The sequence below is a fragment of the Hibiscus syriacus genome, unplaced genomic scaffold, assembly GCF_006381635.1.
Source record: "Hibiscus syriacus cultivar Baekdansim isolate YM2019G1 unplaced genomic scaffold, ASM638163v2 tig00009942_pilon, whole genome shotgun sequence".
NCBI classification, from domain to species: domain Eukaryota; kingdom Viridiplantae; phylum Streptophyta; class Magnoliopsida; order Malvales; family Malvaceae; genus Hibiscus; species Hibiscus syriacus.
The window spans coordinates 1407385-1427875 of record NW_024062205.1 but is presented as its reverse complement, the minus strand read 5'-3'; the positions used below and the strand labels follow the sequence as shown (position 1 = coordinate 1427875).

Genomic DNA, 20491 nt, shown 5'->3' with positions numbered 1-20491 from the left:
GCATTTGTAGAGCTGAAATTGTCATGGATTTAAATAATAGTCTACTATCGACAACGCAATAATGTGTTATCCGAAATTATTATTATATGATTATAATATTTATAATGACTATAATAACATTCGTTAGGTTCGTAATCACAATAATCACAACTATAATTTAAATCTCTAGAAATGAAAAACCATTAGTAAAACTTCATTGCAACTAATTAACAATAAAAGTAGTTTTATACACAACATTTGGAAATAATATCAAATTAGCCACAACCATAATTTACATCTGGTTTGGCAACAATCTGACTCAGATGGTACTTCAATCCTCTCTTTCACCAAGCATCGAGATCTCCGTCCATTACCAGGACTTTCCCAGGTGGACAGAGACCATTTGAATTCCTCTCTTCAGTTGCACGTCGATGATTCATGACATAAATCTTGACATGATTACGTTTCCTGATGTTCGGCACGAAATTGGACAAGCTTAATATGTACATTACACCAATAAGGGGAAGCACGGTCTTCAATGCTGAACTTATGAAGTGGCCGAATCCTTTCCTCGAGCTTTTGGACTCGTCTTGCTTGCCGTGTTGCTTAGGGTTCTTTGCTTCATTCGTAGGGTCGCCGGTGGAAATCCCATTTGGCAAAGACTTGTATGTTAACTGTAAGTGTGACAACAAGCTGTTATGCAGAACCAAGTATCATGGGGGCGACTCGGATATGGGGGAAGGAGGAGGTCACGGTTATTCACCACCGTTTCATAAAGAAAGCAGAGGCCTCGAGAATCACTTTGATGTCCTTCCCTTGATATTCTTCGAGCTTCTCCAAGACAACTCTCCGGCTATAATCGATCTCAGCAAGGGCAACTTCCTTTTCATAACTTTGCTGGTGTTGCAGATTCTGTTAAGTAAAGAAAACTAAACTTCTAAACCGTTTTTTGTAAGAAAAACATGTTATCAACACAAACGTCTCTCTGTTTCAAGGGATACCCTTCTTTGCATTCAAAGGTATTTACAGAGCATGGTTCGGTAAATCGGAATAGATCGAAACGAAAAGACTAACAACTAATGCTTTGAATTCATTATTCCTCAAGTAACTTCACACAGAAATGTCTATAATGGTTAAGCTTACATATCTTTAAGTCAACAATGACCTAGTGCTCCACTTACAAATCAGTGGGTGCAGTGCAGCCATGAAAAAACAGAATGATCATCACCGAGATTTCCATACTACTATTCACATTGCAATTGGCTTCTCAAAGTTTTTCTCTAAATCCTAAAACTTTAACCAGTCACAAACTCGTAGTCGATAAATAATCGAGTGTCAAGTGACTTACTAAAGAAACAGAAACCCAGTAACAACCACTTTTGCAAAGTTGAGTTTTTAGGGTTTTCTTGAAGATACCCGATAGTCAATGTCTATGGCAATGGTGCTGATGATGTTTGAAAATGGGAAATGCTAATTTCAGAAATTGGAATGATTAGGAAAAGCCAGCTATCTTCTTTCCATTTTGTATAACTTAAACTAAGAATCAAAGTGAAACCAATAGACAAAATACTGGACCAATTTCTATGTATTTCAAACAATCATCAACCATTTCTGACTTGTGAAAGAATATAAAGTTTAGCTTCATCCCAGAGATATGTTCTTAAGTTCCATAGCATAAAAATCAGGACTTGAAATTGAATCCTGTCGTAACCGGTTTTCGTCCGGGCACGAATTTTGTACTAGGCGGGAAAAGTGATGTGAGTAAATGGTTTTTTAAAATAATTTGGGAGTCGCCATCGGCCTTTTGGGTCAGGTAGGTCGAATACCTAAAAACCATCCTTTAAAAGAGTTTTAAAGAAAACATCGATTAAAAGATAAACTGATCTGCGTTTTAACCAAAAATTCGTTCTTTTTAATAATAAAAAGGGATTCGTGGTCGGTTACGTTTAAGGAAGGATTAGCACTCCTACAACCCCAAAATTGGTACTTTTTAATTATAAATTGTCTCTATTATTAAAATTCAAAGATATATTTAATTTATAATCCTGTTATTTATAATTTAAAGAATATATATATATATATATATATATATATATATATATTTAAATAACATATTTATTTATTTAGAAATATCAGAAAATGGCTTCTAGGTACTTTAAGACAGCTCTTTCTTTTGATATTAAAAAAATAATAATAATAAATTGTTTTAATATAGTAATATATTTATTTATTTAAAAATATTAGAAAAGGGCTTCTAGTTGTTTTAAAACAACTCTTTCCTTCAATATTTAAAAATAAATAAATAACTAAAACATAATAATAAAATAAAATTAAACATATCTAGTTCATAAATAGGATTTTTATTTCATAGAAAACAAATAAAATAAATAAATATTATTTATTATATATATTTATATGACTAAGATAATAATAAAATAATAATTAAAGCAATAATTGAAAAATAAAAGCAATAATATTGTAAATAAATAATTATTAAAATAAAATAAATTAAAAATATAGTGTTAAAATGTAGAATATTTAAACTTAGTACTCTACTTCAAAATATCATAAAATCCAGAGGCCTACAGTGTAATTTAGCCTTAATAATATATACGGGATTAAAATAAAATTTATTAAAATTACCAGGGACTAATTAGGTATTTACCGTAAATATGTATAATTACGGGTAAGACTAAAATGTAAAGAAAATAAAATTTAAATACCAAATTGAAAGGCTCAATAATTGATTTTAGTGACCAAAGTGTAAAGATATAAACATAGAAAGGTCACGGAAAGGGTTTTACCCTTGATGGTAATTACAGAGATACTCCCTCCCCAAAATGACGTCGTTCGGGGAGGGGTTTAAATACCCATTCATCGGCTGAGAATGGCTTTACGCCTTTCATTTTCTTCTTTCATTTTTCTCTCTAAAAAGAGAGATAAAAATTCTCTATGCCTTCTCCGATGAAGGCAATCGGCCGGCCGCCTTGCTCCGGCACCAGCACCACCGCCGGCCACCATATCCGGTGGCCGGAAATTACAAAACCCCCCTTAAATTGAAGTCTCTATTTTTCTATACCCGAATCTAAAGTTTTTTTAACCTAAACTCTTACCAATCGTTGTAGATCTAGGATCTTTTTCTTAAACGTTTCGGTTTCTGGTGGCTCGTAGAGGCTCCTCGGTGGTAAGTTCCCTTCTCTTCTTCTTTGCTGTTGTGGGTTTATTTGTTGTGTGTCGTTTAGCTTCTGTTCTCTTAGTTGCTCTCGTGGTTCTCTGTTTTTTTTTTCTGTTCTTTTCTGTTGTTCTTGCTCTGTGTTTGCTTGCTGTGGCTGTGTCTTTCGTTTTGCAGGATCCGGTGGCTTTTATAGCCACCACGGAGCCATGCTCAGACCGGTCCAGAGGGGGAAGTTTAGTGAGTCACCCTTGAACATCGACGCGTGGAGGGGCAGCTGGCATTCTGGAGACTTGTGTGGGTGTCGTGGAAGATGGTTGAGGCATCTGGTAGCAGTTGGTTGAAGTAGTGGTGTCGTGGCTACAGCGGGATGGAACACCTGGTAGAGGCGTCGGCTGCTGCTGGAGACTATTGGAATTATCAGAGGCGGCTGGAAGCTGAACCGTTAGCTGGGGCGGCTGTTGTTGGCGTCTGGAAGCTAGGGTTTAGAAAACCCTAGCTGAAATGTTACAAACCCTAAAGGGTTTGGGTTTTACTGGGCCGGTTGATCGGGCCTGTAATAGATTGGGCCTCTGATGTAATTTGTAATATATATATATATATATATATTTAATAATAAATAATAATAATAATATATTATATTAATAATAATTATAATAATTATTATTATTATGAAAAAATTAATGTCTACAGCTGCCCCTCTTTGCTCATTCTTGTGTTAACAAGAATATAGTAAAGACGAAAAAAGACAATAATTTTTTCATTTGGCCTCTATTGAGTAGGATGAAAATATTTGAAAACATCATGCACTGAAGGGCTTACAGATGACCCGAAGGTTTTTGAAAACATCAAAAAGCTCCCGAAGGCTTTTTTGGAAACATCATGCACTGTAGGACTTACAAATGACCCGAAGGTTTGAAAACATCAAAAAGCTCCCGAAGGCTTTTTGGAAACATCATGCACTGCAGGACTTATAGATGACCCTAAGGCTTTGAAAACATCAAAAAGCTCCCGAAGGCTTTTTGGAAACATCATGCACTGTAGGACTTACAGATGACCCGAAGGTTTGAAAACATCAAAAAGCTCCCGAAGGCTTTTTGGAAACATCATGCACTATAGGACTTACAGATGACCCTAAGGCTTTGAAAACATCAAAAAGCTCCCGAAGGCTTTTTGGAAACATCATGCACTGTAGGACTTACAGATGTAGGAAATAGTTTAATAAGTAAAAACTAAGGAAATCGTTTTCTTACTTTTCAATAATTTCATTTTAGAAAAGATAAAATGAGAAACTATAGAAATCGTTTTCTCATTATTTTTCAAAATAACAACATCAAAAAGTTCCCGAAGACTTTTTGGAAACATCATGCACTGTAGGACTTACAGATGTGGGAAATAGTTTACCAAGTAAAAAAACTAAGAAAATCGTTTTCTTACTTTTCAACAATTTCATTTTTAGAAAAGATTGAATGAGAAACTAGGGAAATCGTTTTCTCATTATTTTTCAAAATAACATTTTGATTGGGTAAAATGCCCCAATCTCAAGATAATGCTCATTTTTGTGGATTGCATCCATCTCTTCTTCAGATGTTTGCATGATTCCTGTATTTATGGTTTTGAATACCTTCTTCGTGTAAGGTATTTTTTACCAAGAATCTTCTTGTTCTTCCGAAGATCTATAAAACTTCATGTTTAAATGCACTCAGATGTATCAATGTAATGTATTGTCTATTGTGTAAATGATATTCTTATGAATGCATGAATGTTGATGCAATCTTCATTTGACTTCAAAATGGTGAACTTGGTCTTTCTTCACTTCATCATTTATTGTCAGGGTTACCTCTGGATATCAGTGTAGAAACTTATGCTATCAAGCTTGCATTTTTGTAGAATCATCTGATCAACTTGTGTCTTTAAGTCTCAGCAGAAATGTTTCATTTATGGAACTCTTGTCGTAGTCAAAATTATGACCCTGATACCCCATTTTCTTTGGTAACACCGACTTTCTTTGTCTAGACTTGTGTAGAAATCCAATAAAGCTTTCATCTTTGAAAAGAGAATCTATCATCTTTAAAGAGTGTAGATGTAGATATGCTTGACTCAGCAGGGATTAATTAGGATAGTAGAGTATGTTCTAATTTAACTCTTGAAACATATCACAAGGAAGATTTATTCCAATTCCTTTCATGTCTCCACATATAATCAGATCTCGAATAAGGCAACTTGGACCATATCATGTAGAGATGCTTAACAACAACCTGTCGTTCAACCTTAGTTGGCTCCACTAGTTTTTTTGTTAAAATTTCATCTCTCCTACTGTGGAAAGAAATCTTCATCATATCTCATTTCTAATCTTGGGGTTGAAGAAGACAAAATTTATCTTGGATCAATAAAGGAAAACCATATGATAACAACATTGGTTTAGCATCAGAATAGCAGGTTCGTAAAACATTTGACAGCGCATTCATCCTTTCCTGTGGCTTCTGCTCAGATGTTCGTAAAACATTTGACAGCGCATTCATCCTTTCCTGTGGCTTCTGCTCAGATGTTCGTAAAACATTTGACAACACATTCATCCTTTTCTATGGCTTCTGCCAAGATTTCTCAATCATTGAAGCTCTTTGCCTAGTGTTCAAAGCTTTTGAATGATGTCACAAGACCATTTGAGAACAAAACTCAGTGGGGATTCAAGTGTAATGTTGGTATGACCAAAAAGTTGGTCAAATTCACAAAATATGCTGGTGTCGAATTGAATAGGAGATACCAACAAATCTTGATATCATCTATAGAAAAGGCAAATGTGATACTGATCATGCTTTCTTTCATAATGAGCATTGTAAAAAGTAGAAATACTTCAGCTATAGGATCAATGTACAGAAAGATATCCGTGGAATTCTTGCAGCTGGGGATGAAACACACATGATAAAACCAAAATAGATGAAAACTCAGTTCATATTGGCTAGCAATAATAATCCCAGTAATAACGGGAATAACAGTAATGTAAGTGAGTCGAGTCTCCCTTTTCAATGTCATCAAGTAAGCAAAAACCGATGTGAAAAACAACTTCATAATCCCAACATTATGGTTGAAACTAACTGCCAGGAATCTCAAAGAAATATTTCCAATCATCACCGATACGGATAATGCAAAATTCAAAGCTGAGATCTTCAGGATCTGAACCCTGGATCGAGTAGTCTACCTGGGGGACCATCTTTATTCATGCAACCATGGTATAGCTTAATAAAGAACACATTGTTATGTGACACATGGTTAAAAAGATTATGTATTTGAAACCATACTTGCTGAGTAGATATTTGTTCAACAACAGGACCCTAATGCAACTGCCTGATGAACGAAGCAATTATGTATGGTTAGCTCGACTGTTACTGTTTCACCATTTTCATTCTTCATATCTTTATGTCTTATTGGAAATATTTGTTCAAGTCAATGATCTTGACACATGATGATATGGGCCTTCAGCATGCCCCAACATTTTGCTGATATAAACATTCAAGATACATCAACATTCCTCATTTTGAAAAGGGTTTTCAGCATGCCCCAGCATTCGTTTCTTGTTAATTTGAGCCTTCAAAATGCCCCACATGGATTTGTCTGAAGGAACCTTTAAAATGCCCCAACATTTGCTGATACAGATGTTAAAAGTGTGCTCAACATTACTTCTTGTTGAGATGAGCCTCTAAGAATGCCCCAATATTCTATTTCTGATTGAAATGGGCCCTCAAGATGTTCCTCTAGATTTGTCTGATTCACTCTCAATGTCTGTTTGACTGAAATGTCATGATCCCCACGAGGTCCAATTTTGACAATGAACTGTTGTAGGTACTTGTAGCTTTATTCGTGTCCCAAATTTGTTTATCTTGAATACTCTCATTCTGGTGTCACTAAACAGTAGTATTGTCAAGTAACTAGAGAAATTCTTATCATGTTGTCACAAATTTAAGAAGTACTCAATCATTCTAACAGAAATGTCTGAGATATGTGTCTTCTGAATGAGGTGATCATTTTCTGTATCTGGAAGGGTCTAGTCAGACAGAGTAGTATAAATTGCTTGGTAATTCATTCCAGGCTGACATAGTGAACCTTGTTTTCAGTGAAGGCTATTTCTGGAATATACTTTTCGGTGGGCGAGAAACCAATTTATCCAAACAGTAATCTGATGCAATAGCAAGACTACATATACAATGGTACAGGCTCATCAAAAATCCACACCCATGCAACATGTTGATTCTGATAACAACTCATCTGATTATGAAGTGATCTTTCAGGATGATTTCACAGATATTTGATAATTCTTCTGATACCGAGGAAATCCTGAATTCTTATTCTGATGAGGAGAATAAACTGTTATACTTGACAAAAATGGGATACTCAGATGCTGAGGCTTCAATAGCCATAGAGAGATGTGGTCCGGATTCATCAATTGTAGAGTTGACAGATTTTATATGTGCTGCTCAAATGGCTAAGGCTGCTGACGCACTTCTTTCAGTAGAAGATAGGAATTCATTATGCAATTACCCTAATTACAAGCAAAGGCGAAACTTGGGCTATGATTTTTGAAAAGGAAAAAGTATAGGAAACTTGAAAAGAAGCTTCTTAATGAAGACGATCATGCAGTTCATCTTTCAATTCCAATGATTGGTTCTGGGGTTCCTATCGAACCAGATCAGATAACTCAAAGAACACCTCCAGAAGATGCTATTGGGCCTCTTTATTTCTACTATGAGCAAATTCATCTTTCAAATCTAATGATTGGTTTTGGGGTTCATACCAAACCAGATCAGATAACTCAAAGAACACTTCCAGAAGATGCTATTGGGTCTTCTTATTTCTACTACGAGAATGTGGCACTTTCTCCAGTTAATGTTTAGACTGGAATATCACAGTACTTATTCGATGTAGAGCCAGAATTTGTAGATTCGAAGCATTTTCATGCTGCTACACTGAAAAGGGGCTATATTAATAATCTGCAAATTGAGAACATATTTCCTCTTATCTTGTTTTCTCCACGCACTATACATGATGCTTTTCCATTGACAAAATGGTGGCCTTCCTGGGATCCACGAACAATGTTGAAATATTTACAAACATGTACAGGAAGTGCCAAATTGACAGAAAGGATCCGCAAGGTTCTTGAAGCTTATGATGATGAGCCATCTTCGAGTGTCCATAAGTATATTCTTGATGAATGTCGAAAATGGAATCTAGTATGGGTTGGAAGGAATAAAGTTGCTCCACTTGAACCTGATGAGGTGGAAATGCTTCTAGGTTTCCCTAAAAACCATACACGATGAGGAGGATCTACTAGAGACATGTTCCCCGGTGGTATCAATGTCCTGTCTCTTTTCTCTGGAATCAGTGATGCAGAGGTTGCCTTCTACTGTCTTGGTATACCTTTGAAAACAAATGTGCAAGAACTGAATGATGATCGGTTGGAGCAATTGATGAGTAGATTTGGCGGATTCAACCTTGTTGTCGGTAGCATCCAGTGTAACAATCTTAATGGAAGCATTAAACATCATCAAGATGGACTCGAGGATTTTTGTTGGTGTATTTTCTTGCAATGACTGCCACAGTGACTGTCTCTTCTGCTGCTCCAAAATACACACTGCCATATCCACTCTTCTCTAACCATGGAAAGGTTTAGTTGATGGTAAAACTGGTTATCTCAACTTTTGGAATCCTGTACGGCATACAAGTGTAGAATCTGTTCCAATGTCTTATTATATGCCATAAGTTCTCAATTTCAAATTCAGCAATCTTCTGAAGGACATAATGGATATAATCCTGACAAGGAAAATAATCGGCATGGAAGAGGCAGCAATGATGCATCAAGACTTGAACCAGTATCATAGTATAACCAGAGTGTAGATGGTGGATTTGTTCATTCCCATAATATACCTTAATGGGACTTATAACTCTGTGATGTAATCTTCTAGAGAACAAGGATTGATGGCTGGGGAAAATAATTTGTCTGGTGGTGCTTATTGCCCTCAACATGAGATAAATGATAATAATTGTTTTGATGAATTGCTAATAATGTCACAGGAGATCGTCACAAGTTTAATTCTCCAGACTTTCTGGCTTTTTGGACCACTTGCCTTCAAAAATGTGAAGTGTTTCATCATTCTGGCGTCACTTTTTCTACAATATAGGTAGATTAGGCAACAACTTACTTCAAGGACCTTCTCCATTTGAGACTGTCCTGTTTGAAAATATTTTTCCTCCTTTCTTTATCGAAGAATGAAAGAATTTTGTAGAATGTTGCCTATCATAGGTTCACAATAAAATCAAATCATAAGTATAAATTCAAAGAATATCAAAAGAATCAACAACTCTGTAATGTTTGAGAATTATAATTCTTTGACAAGTATCAATATTTGGTTTGGTTTCAAGATGGCCTTCCTATTTTCTATGGTTACATCTATTTAAGATGTCACTCATCTCTCGCTCTTTGTGAATTTTATCACATGTCTCACTTTGAGGACTTGGTATTTTAACCAGATGCGTACAAAATGACGCAACTAGGATTGCCAATCACTAGACCTTCTAGAGTCTTTCCATTTCAATTCTCTGGAATCTTTCATTTAGACTCATCTAATCAAAGTAGTACAAAAATATCGGTCTAAAAATGAAATTTCTGAGTGCTTGTGTGAAGTTGACTATAACAGGTGTTTCACAACTCCCTTAGTCCATCTCTTAACACATTTGCCATTTTGGCTAGCTGTATTCAGCTTTATTGTATATAATAATCACCTTTATCAGGTTAATCGAAACTTATCCATAAAGCCGAGGCGATTAACCAATTGCCCTAGAGGGACAGTTTTATTGCATATAATAGTATAATAGACTAACTGAATATTATCCATAAAGCCAGGGCAATTAACCAATTGCTCTAGAGGGACAACTCAAGCTTTATTGTATAATAATATAACATGGTGTTCAAATCCAATTTCTTAAGCTTGTTAAGAAGAACATGTTATAGTCTAGGTGTTTTTGGTGGAATTCAGAAAATCTCTTTGTTAGAATTCAATTCTCAAGCAACTGACTTAAACTAGATTTACCTATTTGTGAAGATTACGTTCATCATCGAACGTTATCAATAGAAAAATACTCTAGTCGGTTTTGTAATGTAATACACCAATGATGCCCCATGTTGTACGCTCCTATATATAAATACCAAGCCTTTTTGTAATTCCTTTCAATAGGAGTAGGCTATCTCATATTTGTAATAGGATAGTGTTTGGGTGTATTTCTTCTGAGGTAAGGTCAATGGTCCTTGTTTTTCTGGTTTTCAATCCTGATATTCTGTCAAAGATTATAACTCTAATCATGCAGAACTTTTTAATCCAGTTGATATTCAAAGAACTGCAAGATTGCAAAATTAACTCAATGCTCATAACCATAAAAGCAATACACATTTATTTATTACACAAAAGGTGGAGAAAGGAACAAAAAAAAACAAGTTCAAACAAGATGCTGAAAATAGAAAGTACTATAGTGGTAGATAGCACTTCCACTTGTTTATGCATCATGCCTCATTATTCCTATAATGTTGGGTATGTAATAGGATCAGGGTTCTTTTCTTCATTCGCCCCCCATTTCTTGATCATTTTTTGTGTCAAAACCCCTTTTTCAACAAGCATCTCAATTTCTTTTAACAGTGGCCTATAATTGCCTGTAGAATGCCCCTTTACCCCCAAGTGGAAATTACAAACATTATCTTGATCATAGCTATGAGCAGAAGGGTTTGATGTCACTTTAGTTGGTCTTGGTGTGATGTATTGACCTTTAACCAAATGAGGATACAAGTCTGAAATGGAAGTTTGGAACACTTCCAAAGTTTTTCTTGATCGCATGATTTTCTTTGGTCGATTCGAACAGTTACTTGCTCTTTTTCTTTTGCAAATGCGGGAACTCTGGATGCGAAACTCATTCACATGATCAATTTTAGCTCTCTGATCAATCGGGCTATTGGATGTGACTTTTGAGTTTCCTTCACTAATTACATTCTCAATTAAATCTCCACTTGTCATAAGATTCTTGAATTCCTTCGTCGGATTTGCCTGCATTAACTCGTAGAAAGGAGCGGGAATGAAATCCCAAAACATATGTGATATCTCTTCTTCTAACATGGGTGGTTGAACTTGTGCTGCCACTCCTCTCCATCTTAAGGCATATTCTTGAAATCTTTCATTGGTTTTCTTCTTTACTCTTCGAAGATCCATACGTGTTGGAGTTAAGCCTTTAACATACCGATATTGTCCCAAAAATGCATCAGCTAGATCTACCCATCTCTTGATCTGTTCTTGGGTCAACTGATTGTACCAGACTACTGCTGGGCCAATAAGGCTATCATGGAAAGAGTGAATTAATAGATCATCAAAACTCAAATATCATTCCATTTTTCTACAAAACATTCTCAAATGGATTAAGGGACAACTGGTGCCATCATATTTCTCAAAATCAGGCATTTTGAATTCATGGGGAATAATCAAATCTGGAACCAAGCTAAGCTCTCTTGCTTATAATTCTTTGTGGTGGGCACTAACATCTTTCATGTTTCTGATTGCTTTCTCTGTCCTCTTGACTCTTTCCTCATATTGTGAATAATGAACAAGACTATTCTTTGGGTTCAATTGGGATGCCCCAAAGGGTTTTACCATTTTCGACTCTTCAATCTGACAGCATGGTTGCTCTTTATCAATTTTATCAGATGCCACACACTGAATAATTTGATTTGATCCATCTGGTACTGAATCTGATGTTTCTTTCCTTATATTCTGAGGTTACCCTATCAATTGTTCTGGCCACTGATCTTGTAGTCCCTCATACGATTGCTCCATTGTTTTCATGATGATGGTAAAGTAAAATGAATGAATGACCTTGGTTTTACTGTTACAAAACCTTTCATTAATTACTTACATGTTTTTATATTTAATGTATATAACAATACTTTAAATAAAAAATGTAATGTAAATGCGAAAATGCATAAATGCCAAAAATAAAAATGCAAAATGTGCAATTCAAAGATATAAAAAATAAGAATACAAAATGAAAATGCACAGATACAAAATGTAAATGCATGTATGAAAAGGTGTTACTCAAGAGTGATCATCTTAGAACAGATTTCATTGAACACAAAAGCTTTGGTACATCAAACAAAACTTTTACATGTAGGGAATAGCTTTCACTCCTAATTTCTCTATTTCACTTAAAAGCTAAACTAACTTCCACTCATACTCAGGTGTGGAGTTATCCATCTGCTTTAATTCTCTCGTGAAGCCAGTTAAGTCCACCAGCTTATGAGCCACATTGTTTGCTTGAGCAGCAGCTTCATTCATGACATTGTCTTTTTCCTTCATCCTTTGTGTCAATTCTCGAAATTGTAAACAATGTTGTTCATTTTTTCTTGTGAGAGAATCTTTGTGTTCAAAAAGTTCTCGTATAAGATCTCCATAATCATCTAAACATTTCTTCAATGTCTTGTTCTTGTCTATAGTGGCTTCTAATTTAGTATCAATCTCATGCTGATGGATCTGATATGATGCTTCCATGTTGGTCATAGCACTATTCAACACTTGATTTTCGACTTGACATCTTTTTAATTCACTGATAGATGCATTGCGTCTTTCTTCCGTAACTCGCGAATTATGATAAAACTTCTTGGCTCGTCCTTCATGTATGTTACAGTTCTTCTTTAGTTTGGTGACCCCTGTTATCCACTCTTCTGAGGTGTTCTCTATACCAGCATTTTGAAAGGCTTGACTGACCTTCTGGAAATCTTCTTGTATGCTTTCCATTTCGGTGCTCAATTTATCATTTTCAATCTTCAAATGACGTATTTGAGCTTCAAACCTCAGCAAATCTTCTTCTCTCTGGGCGCCCCTACTGATACTCCTACCTTTGAAGACTTTTGGTATTAATCTAGCAGGACCTTCGGTTACCAAACTAGGTCGATCATTTACCATAAATTGTAAGGTTCCATGATCCAAAAGACTTTGGACTCGACGTTTAAAGGCAAGACACATTCACAATGAACGTTGATGTCATACCAATTTGGATACGGAGGTTGGAATGGTTTTATATAATATGGAGCCACTTCTCGTGCTTCAAGTAACTTTTCATACAACTCTTTATATGATATAGGTATAGCATCAACATTAGAACCGCCTTTTGTCTTGGATTGAACCTGAGTTTTAGACGTCGGGAGCAGACTAAACTTTGACGATTTCAAATTGCATGATTTCTTCTCATCTCTAGGAGCTTTTACAGTTGTCATCATTTCTTTGGTATCTCCAGATGACTTGTGAATACGAATGATGACTGTCTGTAATTTCTCACGTTGGTTAAGATCCGAAGTCCCTTGCGTATCTGACATTGCAGGGTTAAGTTCATTGAGCTCTCTCTGTTTCTGTGCAGGAATCTCTTCTCTTTTGGCCAAAACAGATATTCTATCCATCATCTTGGACATCTGCTCTCTTATTTCTCGTATCTCCTCTTGCTCCTTAATGGACACATGATCTTTAGGTGCATAACTCTCCTCTATCTTTGAAGTTCCCTCAGGATGTCTTTCTTTGGCCGCATCATATTTTGTTTGATCATAAAACTTTTTGTCCATTTACGATTTCTTTCCAATTTGATGAACAGTCTTTCAAGTCAACACCTTTTGATTATGCCATGATCGTGCAATGCAAACAAAAGAAATCAATATAAACAAGTTTAGAGCAATTTAACAATGCATGAAAAAATAAGAAAAAATAGAATAGTTAGTACCAACTAATGGAAAAAAAATCTATCTATCAAGGTATAAATCTTAACCTCATGCTTTCTAGTTCCATGCTTTGTTTGGAAAATTTAACCTAACCGCATGATTTCTAGTTCGCATGCATTTATTCAGGAAAAAGAAAAGGAAATAAATTAAAAGCTAGAGCTTATTTCTCCTTTGTGTATACCTACTGACAAAATTTCGGCATGGTTTCAGATCGGGAGAGTTTCTAGGGTTTATTATATGCAGGTTTTCAGTTCTAGGAGTAAAGGTACTCGAACTGTCCTTGTTGATGCCCCCTTTGGCTGTCAACCCTCAATCCTAGTCCATTACAGACTTAAGCGGATCGAGTTCAATTCGAGGGGACACATTTCTCTATGACTGACACGGAGAATAAATTCTCACGAAGACATAGAGCATATGAACCCCGAAAGTTACTTGCTAGGTCTAACACGGAGAATAAATTCTCACGAAGATGTCGCTTTCACTCCCACTTAAAAGGGACAAACTCAATTATAGAGCTTTATGTTATGCAATGCAAGTGTTGTGTGTGAGGAGAAATGTTCAAACCTCTAACAGACAAATAAAATAATTAATACTTGAATAAAATAAATAAAAAAATAAAAAGTAATAAAAAGTAATAAAAAATTTGAAAGAAAAGAATTAAAAATTAAATATATGAATTTTTAATTTCTAACTGATAGAGACAATTTACAATTGATTTTAAAGTTTGACAGTAATCCCCAGGCGGAGTCGCCAAGCTGTCGTAACCGATTTTCGTCTGGGCACGAATTTTGTACTAGGCGGGAAAAGTGATGTGAGTAAATGGTTTTTTAAAATAATTTGGGAGTCGCCATCGGCCTTTTGGGTCAGGTAGGTCGAATACCTAAAAATCATCATTTAAAAGAGTTTTTAAGAAAACATCGATTAAAAGATAAACTGATCTGCGTTTTAACCAAAAATTCGTTCTTTTTAATAATAAAAAGGGATTTGTGGTCGGTTACGTTTAGGGAAGGATTAGCACCCCTACAACGCCCAAAATTGGTACTTTTTAATTATAAATTGTCTCTATTATTAAAATTCAAAGATATATTTAATTTATAATCCTGTTATTTATAATTTAACGATATATATATATATATATATATATATATATATATTTAAATAACATATTTATTTATTTAGAAATATCAGGAAAGGGCTTCTAGGTACTTTAAGACAGCTCTTTCTTTTGATATTAAAAAAATAATAATAAAAAATTATTTTAATATAGTAAGATATTTATTTATTTAAAAATATTAGAAAATGGCTTCTAGTTGTTTTAAAACAGCTCTTTCCTTCAATATTTAAAAATAAATAAATAACTAAAACATAATAATAAAATAAAATTAAACATATCTAGTTCATAAATAGGATTTTTATTTCATAGAAAACAAATAAAATAAATAAATATTATTTATTATATATATTTATATGACTAAGATAATAATAAAATAATAATTAAAGAAATAATTGAAAAATAAAAGTAATAATATTGTAAATAAATAATTATTAAAATAAAATAAATTAAAAATATAGTGTTAAAATGTAGAATATTTAAACTTAGTACTCTACTTCAAAATATCATAAAATCCAGAGGCCTACAGTGTAATTTAGCCTTAATAATATATACGGGATTAAAATAAAATTTATTAAAATTACCAGGGACTAATTAGGTATTTACCGTAAATATGTATAATTACGGGTAAGACTAAAATGTAAAGAAAATAAAATTTAAATACCAAATTGAAAGGCTCAATAATTGATTTTAGTGACCAAAATGTAAAGATATAAATATAGAAAGGTCACGGAAAGGGTTTTACCCTTGATGGTAATTACAGAGATACTCCCTCCCCAAAACGACGTCGTTCAGGGAGGGGTTTAAATACCCATTCATCGGCTGAGAATGGCTTTACGCCTTTCATTTTCTTCTTTCCTTTTTCTCTCTAAAAAGAGAGATAAAAATTCTCTCTGCCTTCTCCGATGAAGGCAATCGGTCGGCCGCCTTGCTCCGGTGCCAGCACCACCGCCGACCACCGTATCCGGTGGCCGAAAATTACAAAACCCCCCTTAAATTGAAGTCTCTATTTTTCTATACCCGAATCTAAAGTTTTTTTAACCTAAACTCTTACCAATCGTTGTAGATCTAGGATCTTTTTCTTAAACGTTTCGGTTTCTGGTGGCTCGTAGAGGCTCCTCGGTGGTAAGTTCCCTTCTCTCTTCTTTATTTGCTGTTGTGGGTTTATTTGTTGTGTGTCGTTTAGCTTCTGTTCTCTTAGTTGCTCTCGTGGTTCTCTGTTTTTTTTCCTGTTCTTTTCTGTTGTTCTTGCTCTGTGTTTGCTTACTGTGGCTGTGTCTTTCGTTTTGAAGGATCCGGTGGCTTTTATAGCCACCACGGAGCCATGCTCAGACCGGTCCAGAGGGGGAAGTTTAGTGAGTCACCCTTGAACATCGACGCGTGGAGAGTGTCGTGGAAGATGGCTGAGGCATCTGGCAGCAGTTGGTTGAAGCAGTGGTGTCGTGGCTACAGCGGGATGGAACACCTGGTAGAGGCGTCGGCTGCTGCTGGAGACTATTGGAATTATCAGAGGCTGCTGGAAGCTGAACCGTTGGCTGGGGCGGCTGTTGTTGGCGTCTGGAAGCTAGGGTTTAGAAAACCCTAGCTGAAATGTTACAAACCCTAAAGGGTTTGGGTTTTACTAGGCCGGTTGATCGGGCATGTACTGGATTGGGCCTCTGATGTAATTTGTAATATATATATATTTAATAATAAATAATAATAATATATTATATTAATAATTATTATTATTATTATTATGAAAAAATTAATGTCTACAAATCCCATGGGTAATTTTCTTTAGTTTCACACATGCTCATGCATACATATCCATACATGGAAATAAAATCTGGGTTTTTTTTCAAGGGCTTAGGGTTTATAACATAAACTAATATTTAACAGAATGGGGAGAGGGTGACAAACCTGTAAAGCAAGGAGTTGGGATTCAAGTGATTCAAGGGCATCTCGAATATCCAAAAGCCTCTCGGTTGTTTCTTCATCTTCATCCGCTCCACCTAGACTTTGATGAGAATTAAGGCCTTTGTCTCCATTCATGCTACCATTTTCATGGTTTTGTGGGTTTTGTTCGCAAACAGGCTTGGCGGCTTTTGTGATGCAGTTGCTGATTTTCAATCTCAGCTCCGTAGCTCTTGCTAATGCTAACCCTACTCCCTCTTCTTCCATCTCTTTCCCTTCTTCACTCCCCCTGGTTTCCTGTTTAAATGACAGAGAAACGAAAGAGAAGAAGATGGAGAGGAAACTGGGATTTATTTGTCAAGAGACCTAAGTCTGTTTTCTTTTTCAGGAGCACAAGGCCAAGAAGTTGGGCTGATAAACCCAAAACCCCAACAGTGATTTGGAAGAACAATCTCTAACCAATCTTTACAAAAACAAGATTATGTGGGTTCTTTCTCTCTGCTACCTATGGTTCCTATGCTGCCACTTGTATGAAACCATACAACTAGTCATTTTCTCTCTTGCTTTGAATCAGATATTGCTGCATGGTTTTGTAAATGGTATTTGTAGATCGGGTTTTACATAATCCGACCTAAAGACAGTTTCTTTATGAGCAAATTGTGTTCTAGTTTATGTTCCTCATATATGATCTTGTCCACCTTGTTCTTATTAGGAATGTTGAAAGGCTGAACTAGGATCAAGAATTTTAATCATAAAACTTATCAAGATGTTTTAGTTACAATATCATATTATACACAATAAATTCTTGCATTTAGATGCATACAAAAACTTCAAACATGATTAGGAATGACAGCCAAATCACAACCTTCCCAGTGGAGTAGCGACTAATGACTATCCATCTTTCTCAAACTTGTTTCTTCAGCTCATTTGATCCTGGGGCCATGAGTCTACCAGAACTGAATATTGAAGCCAAAGGGTTTTCAGAAAGTTGCAGTTATGATTCATCTGTTATTCGAAAATAGACATCGAATGCGATCACTGAGCCAATTCTTTTGAAAATATATATCGAAATGCAAAGTTGTGGGAGATCCACTCAATGGTTTTCCCAGTTTTCATCTTGCAAGATGGCTGAAGATTCTTCCTCAGTGAAGCAAGCATAAATTGCTCAACCATCTGCAGCAAACCAGGTGAGCAAACATTTGAATCTTTTGCAAAATACTCCATGAGTTTCGGTAACATGATTTTCTGTTCTTTGTTGATACTCCAATTTGCCTGGATGTACTACTCTTTTGCAACTTCCAGCTCCCGGAACACTTTCTTTGGTGTGTATATACGGAACTGTAGAGTCGATTCAAGTCAATGAGTTATCATAAAAATTGAGCATTAACATTTTATATACCCTGCTGCCATTAGATATGATCTCACACAGAAGGATGCAGACAGCAGCCTACCGCAGGGTCCGAATAGCTTCCCAAACAAAGTGCAAAATGCAGAAGAGGTTCTGGAGATTCGATTGTGTACGCTCTTCGAGGATCCCCGACCTTAAATTTCGTCTTTGAAGGAAACAAAAACCGTAGCCACTGCAAGCAGATGTAAGTTGTTAGTTCTTTTGGAGTCATGATAAATGAGTACCTGTCCGGGGAAGGAAAAGTACCTGTCCAGGACGAGGCAACCGACATCCCAGAATAGAGCTCTGTATTGTGTCTATGCTTATGGTCTGTCCCCCCACATCATAGGCAGCCTGGATCATACATAGACTTGTAAATGCAATGGTAAACATCCATTCGATGATCTTTAGTTAAATTAACCAGAAAAGCTTTGCTTACCTTGAGTAACAAGGACAATCCTTCAGATTGTTTTTCGGAATGCCCTAAACCAGAAACGCCTGCAAGAACAAAACATGTTGCAGTTGCTCAAGGAACTTATAGGGAAAAGATAAAAAAAAGATAAAATTTTGGGAGAAAGTGAGAAACATTACATGCATCACCAGAGAATTGTGTACATTAATCCAGAAAGCTAGCTTCTCTTCCTGTTTCATCCTTCTAACATCAACTTCTTCGAGCTGATACACAAGGGACCTATAAAATGATCAATTTAGATTAGCTATTTCGGTCGACACGAGAAATCGAATACATGTGGGATTGATAAATGAAGCTCACCTATAATATTGGAGCTTATGTTCAATATCCTGTACCTTCTCAAAACGAAAGGCTGGTCTTTTCAAAAAGGCCAGTGAACTCAGCACCCTCTGCGGTGTTGAGATTGCTCTTATAGTCTTCCCGCCTGCCAATAAGGCCTTCTCTTTTGGCGCCCCCAGCGTCAACACTGTTCTCGATCTTATCTCGGTCATAACCCGCGGGAAAGTTCGATGATCATCGAGGCTCACCGTGAGTCTAATGTCCATCAGCTCAACATGGCGCATGCACAGGTTTAATTCATTTTCCGCTTTGTTTACGAGTCGTTTGTATCACGTGATGGGCCAACTGGAAGGTCAAAACAAGTGCTGTAAAGAGCTCGACAAAATAGAGAAAACAAACCGACATCAATACTGGTTCCAGTCACCAGTTGAGGAACTCGATCTCTCTCAGCTCATGCAACTCAAATCCGCCATGAATGGGTTGAAAAACAATGTGGAAGAACAGAAGGTAGCTATTCTGAATGCGAATCGCCATCAGTTTTTCTTGGGGAATTCAAGCCAAGGGCTGGTTCATGATTATAACTACAATACGATGGCTGGGCCATACAATCCTGTACAAGAATACAGTGCCAATCCTGCAAACGGATATAATGTAACTTTCAGGAAAACGACATCCTTGATCTTCATGAATCTGGTCCTCAAGGATTTCAAGGTGGATTTTTTTAGTTAACTGGTCGTGTTAAATGAACAAAGAGAAACAGCAGCAACCACCAAGGTTTCTCTATGATTATTTCTATGACATAAATTATATATATATATATATATTGGATCTTACAATTTTTTTTATGATTGAAGTATAATTTATTTTCCGATAGAATATATGTAGTTTATCAGGTAAGAAACTGCAAATAAAATGGTTAGTGAATGAAAGGTAAAATAAATTTAATTTGGGCGTATAATAATAGTAAATTGCTATTGGCTTTTTGGTGAAATTATGACATTCCCATGTATTAACCTGGTCATTATTATAAAGCTTATCCTATTATATTTCATGCCTTGTAAAATTACATCCACCTATAATTCAGTTGACGAATATAAAATCAAGTAAACTTTAAAATAATTCTTTGTGTGGGTTTCAGATTATGATTTTGTGATGTAATTGATATATTGAGAATCATAATTTTTCCTTGATTTAACGAAATAATATCTTTTTATAAGATGAAAAGGCAAAGAGGACGACTTCAACACCATAATAAGGTGTTAAGTTCACTATTCTTTTAAAAATATTAGGGTTGTAAATAAGATAAGACAGATCGTGAGCTATTCGAGATTAGTCACCTATCTTCCTTTCCATTGAGTACTATGATTGGTCCAAGGACTTTTAAGTTCATAAACATGTGGATA

General features: G+C 35.6%; 1 protein-coding gene and 2 pseudogenes across 1 annotated transcript; 1 reads left to right on the top strand and 2 right to left on the bottom strand.

The window, feature by feature from the left end:
- Window positions 1–172: 172 nt before the first annotated feature.
- On the bottom strand, window positions 173–17319 carry LOC120203493 (annotated as a pseudogene).
- Window positions 17320–17985: 666 nt separating this feature from the next.
- On the bottom strand, window positions 17986–19372 carry LOC120203552 (annotated as a pseudogene).
- A 52-nt stretch (window positions 19373–19424) lies between these two features.
- On the top strand, window positions 19425–19817 carry LOC120203551. Its single transcript, XM_039203819.1, has one exon. The coding sequence runs from the start codon at window positions 19425–19427 to the stop codon at window positions 19815–19817; it is 393 nt and encodes a 130-aa protein (XP_039059750.1).
- Window positions 19818–20491: the final 674 nt, after the last annotated feature.

What these genes read in the sequence shown, in the direction of transcription:
- LOC120203551 (XM_039203819.1), top strand. Translation starts at nt 19,425, where the DNA reads ATGGGCCAACTGGAAGGTCAAAACAAGTGCTGTAAAGAGCTCGACAAA.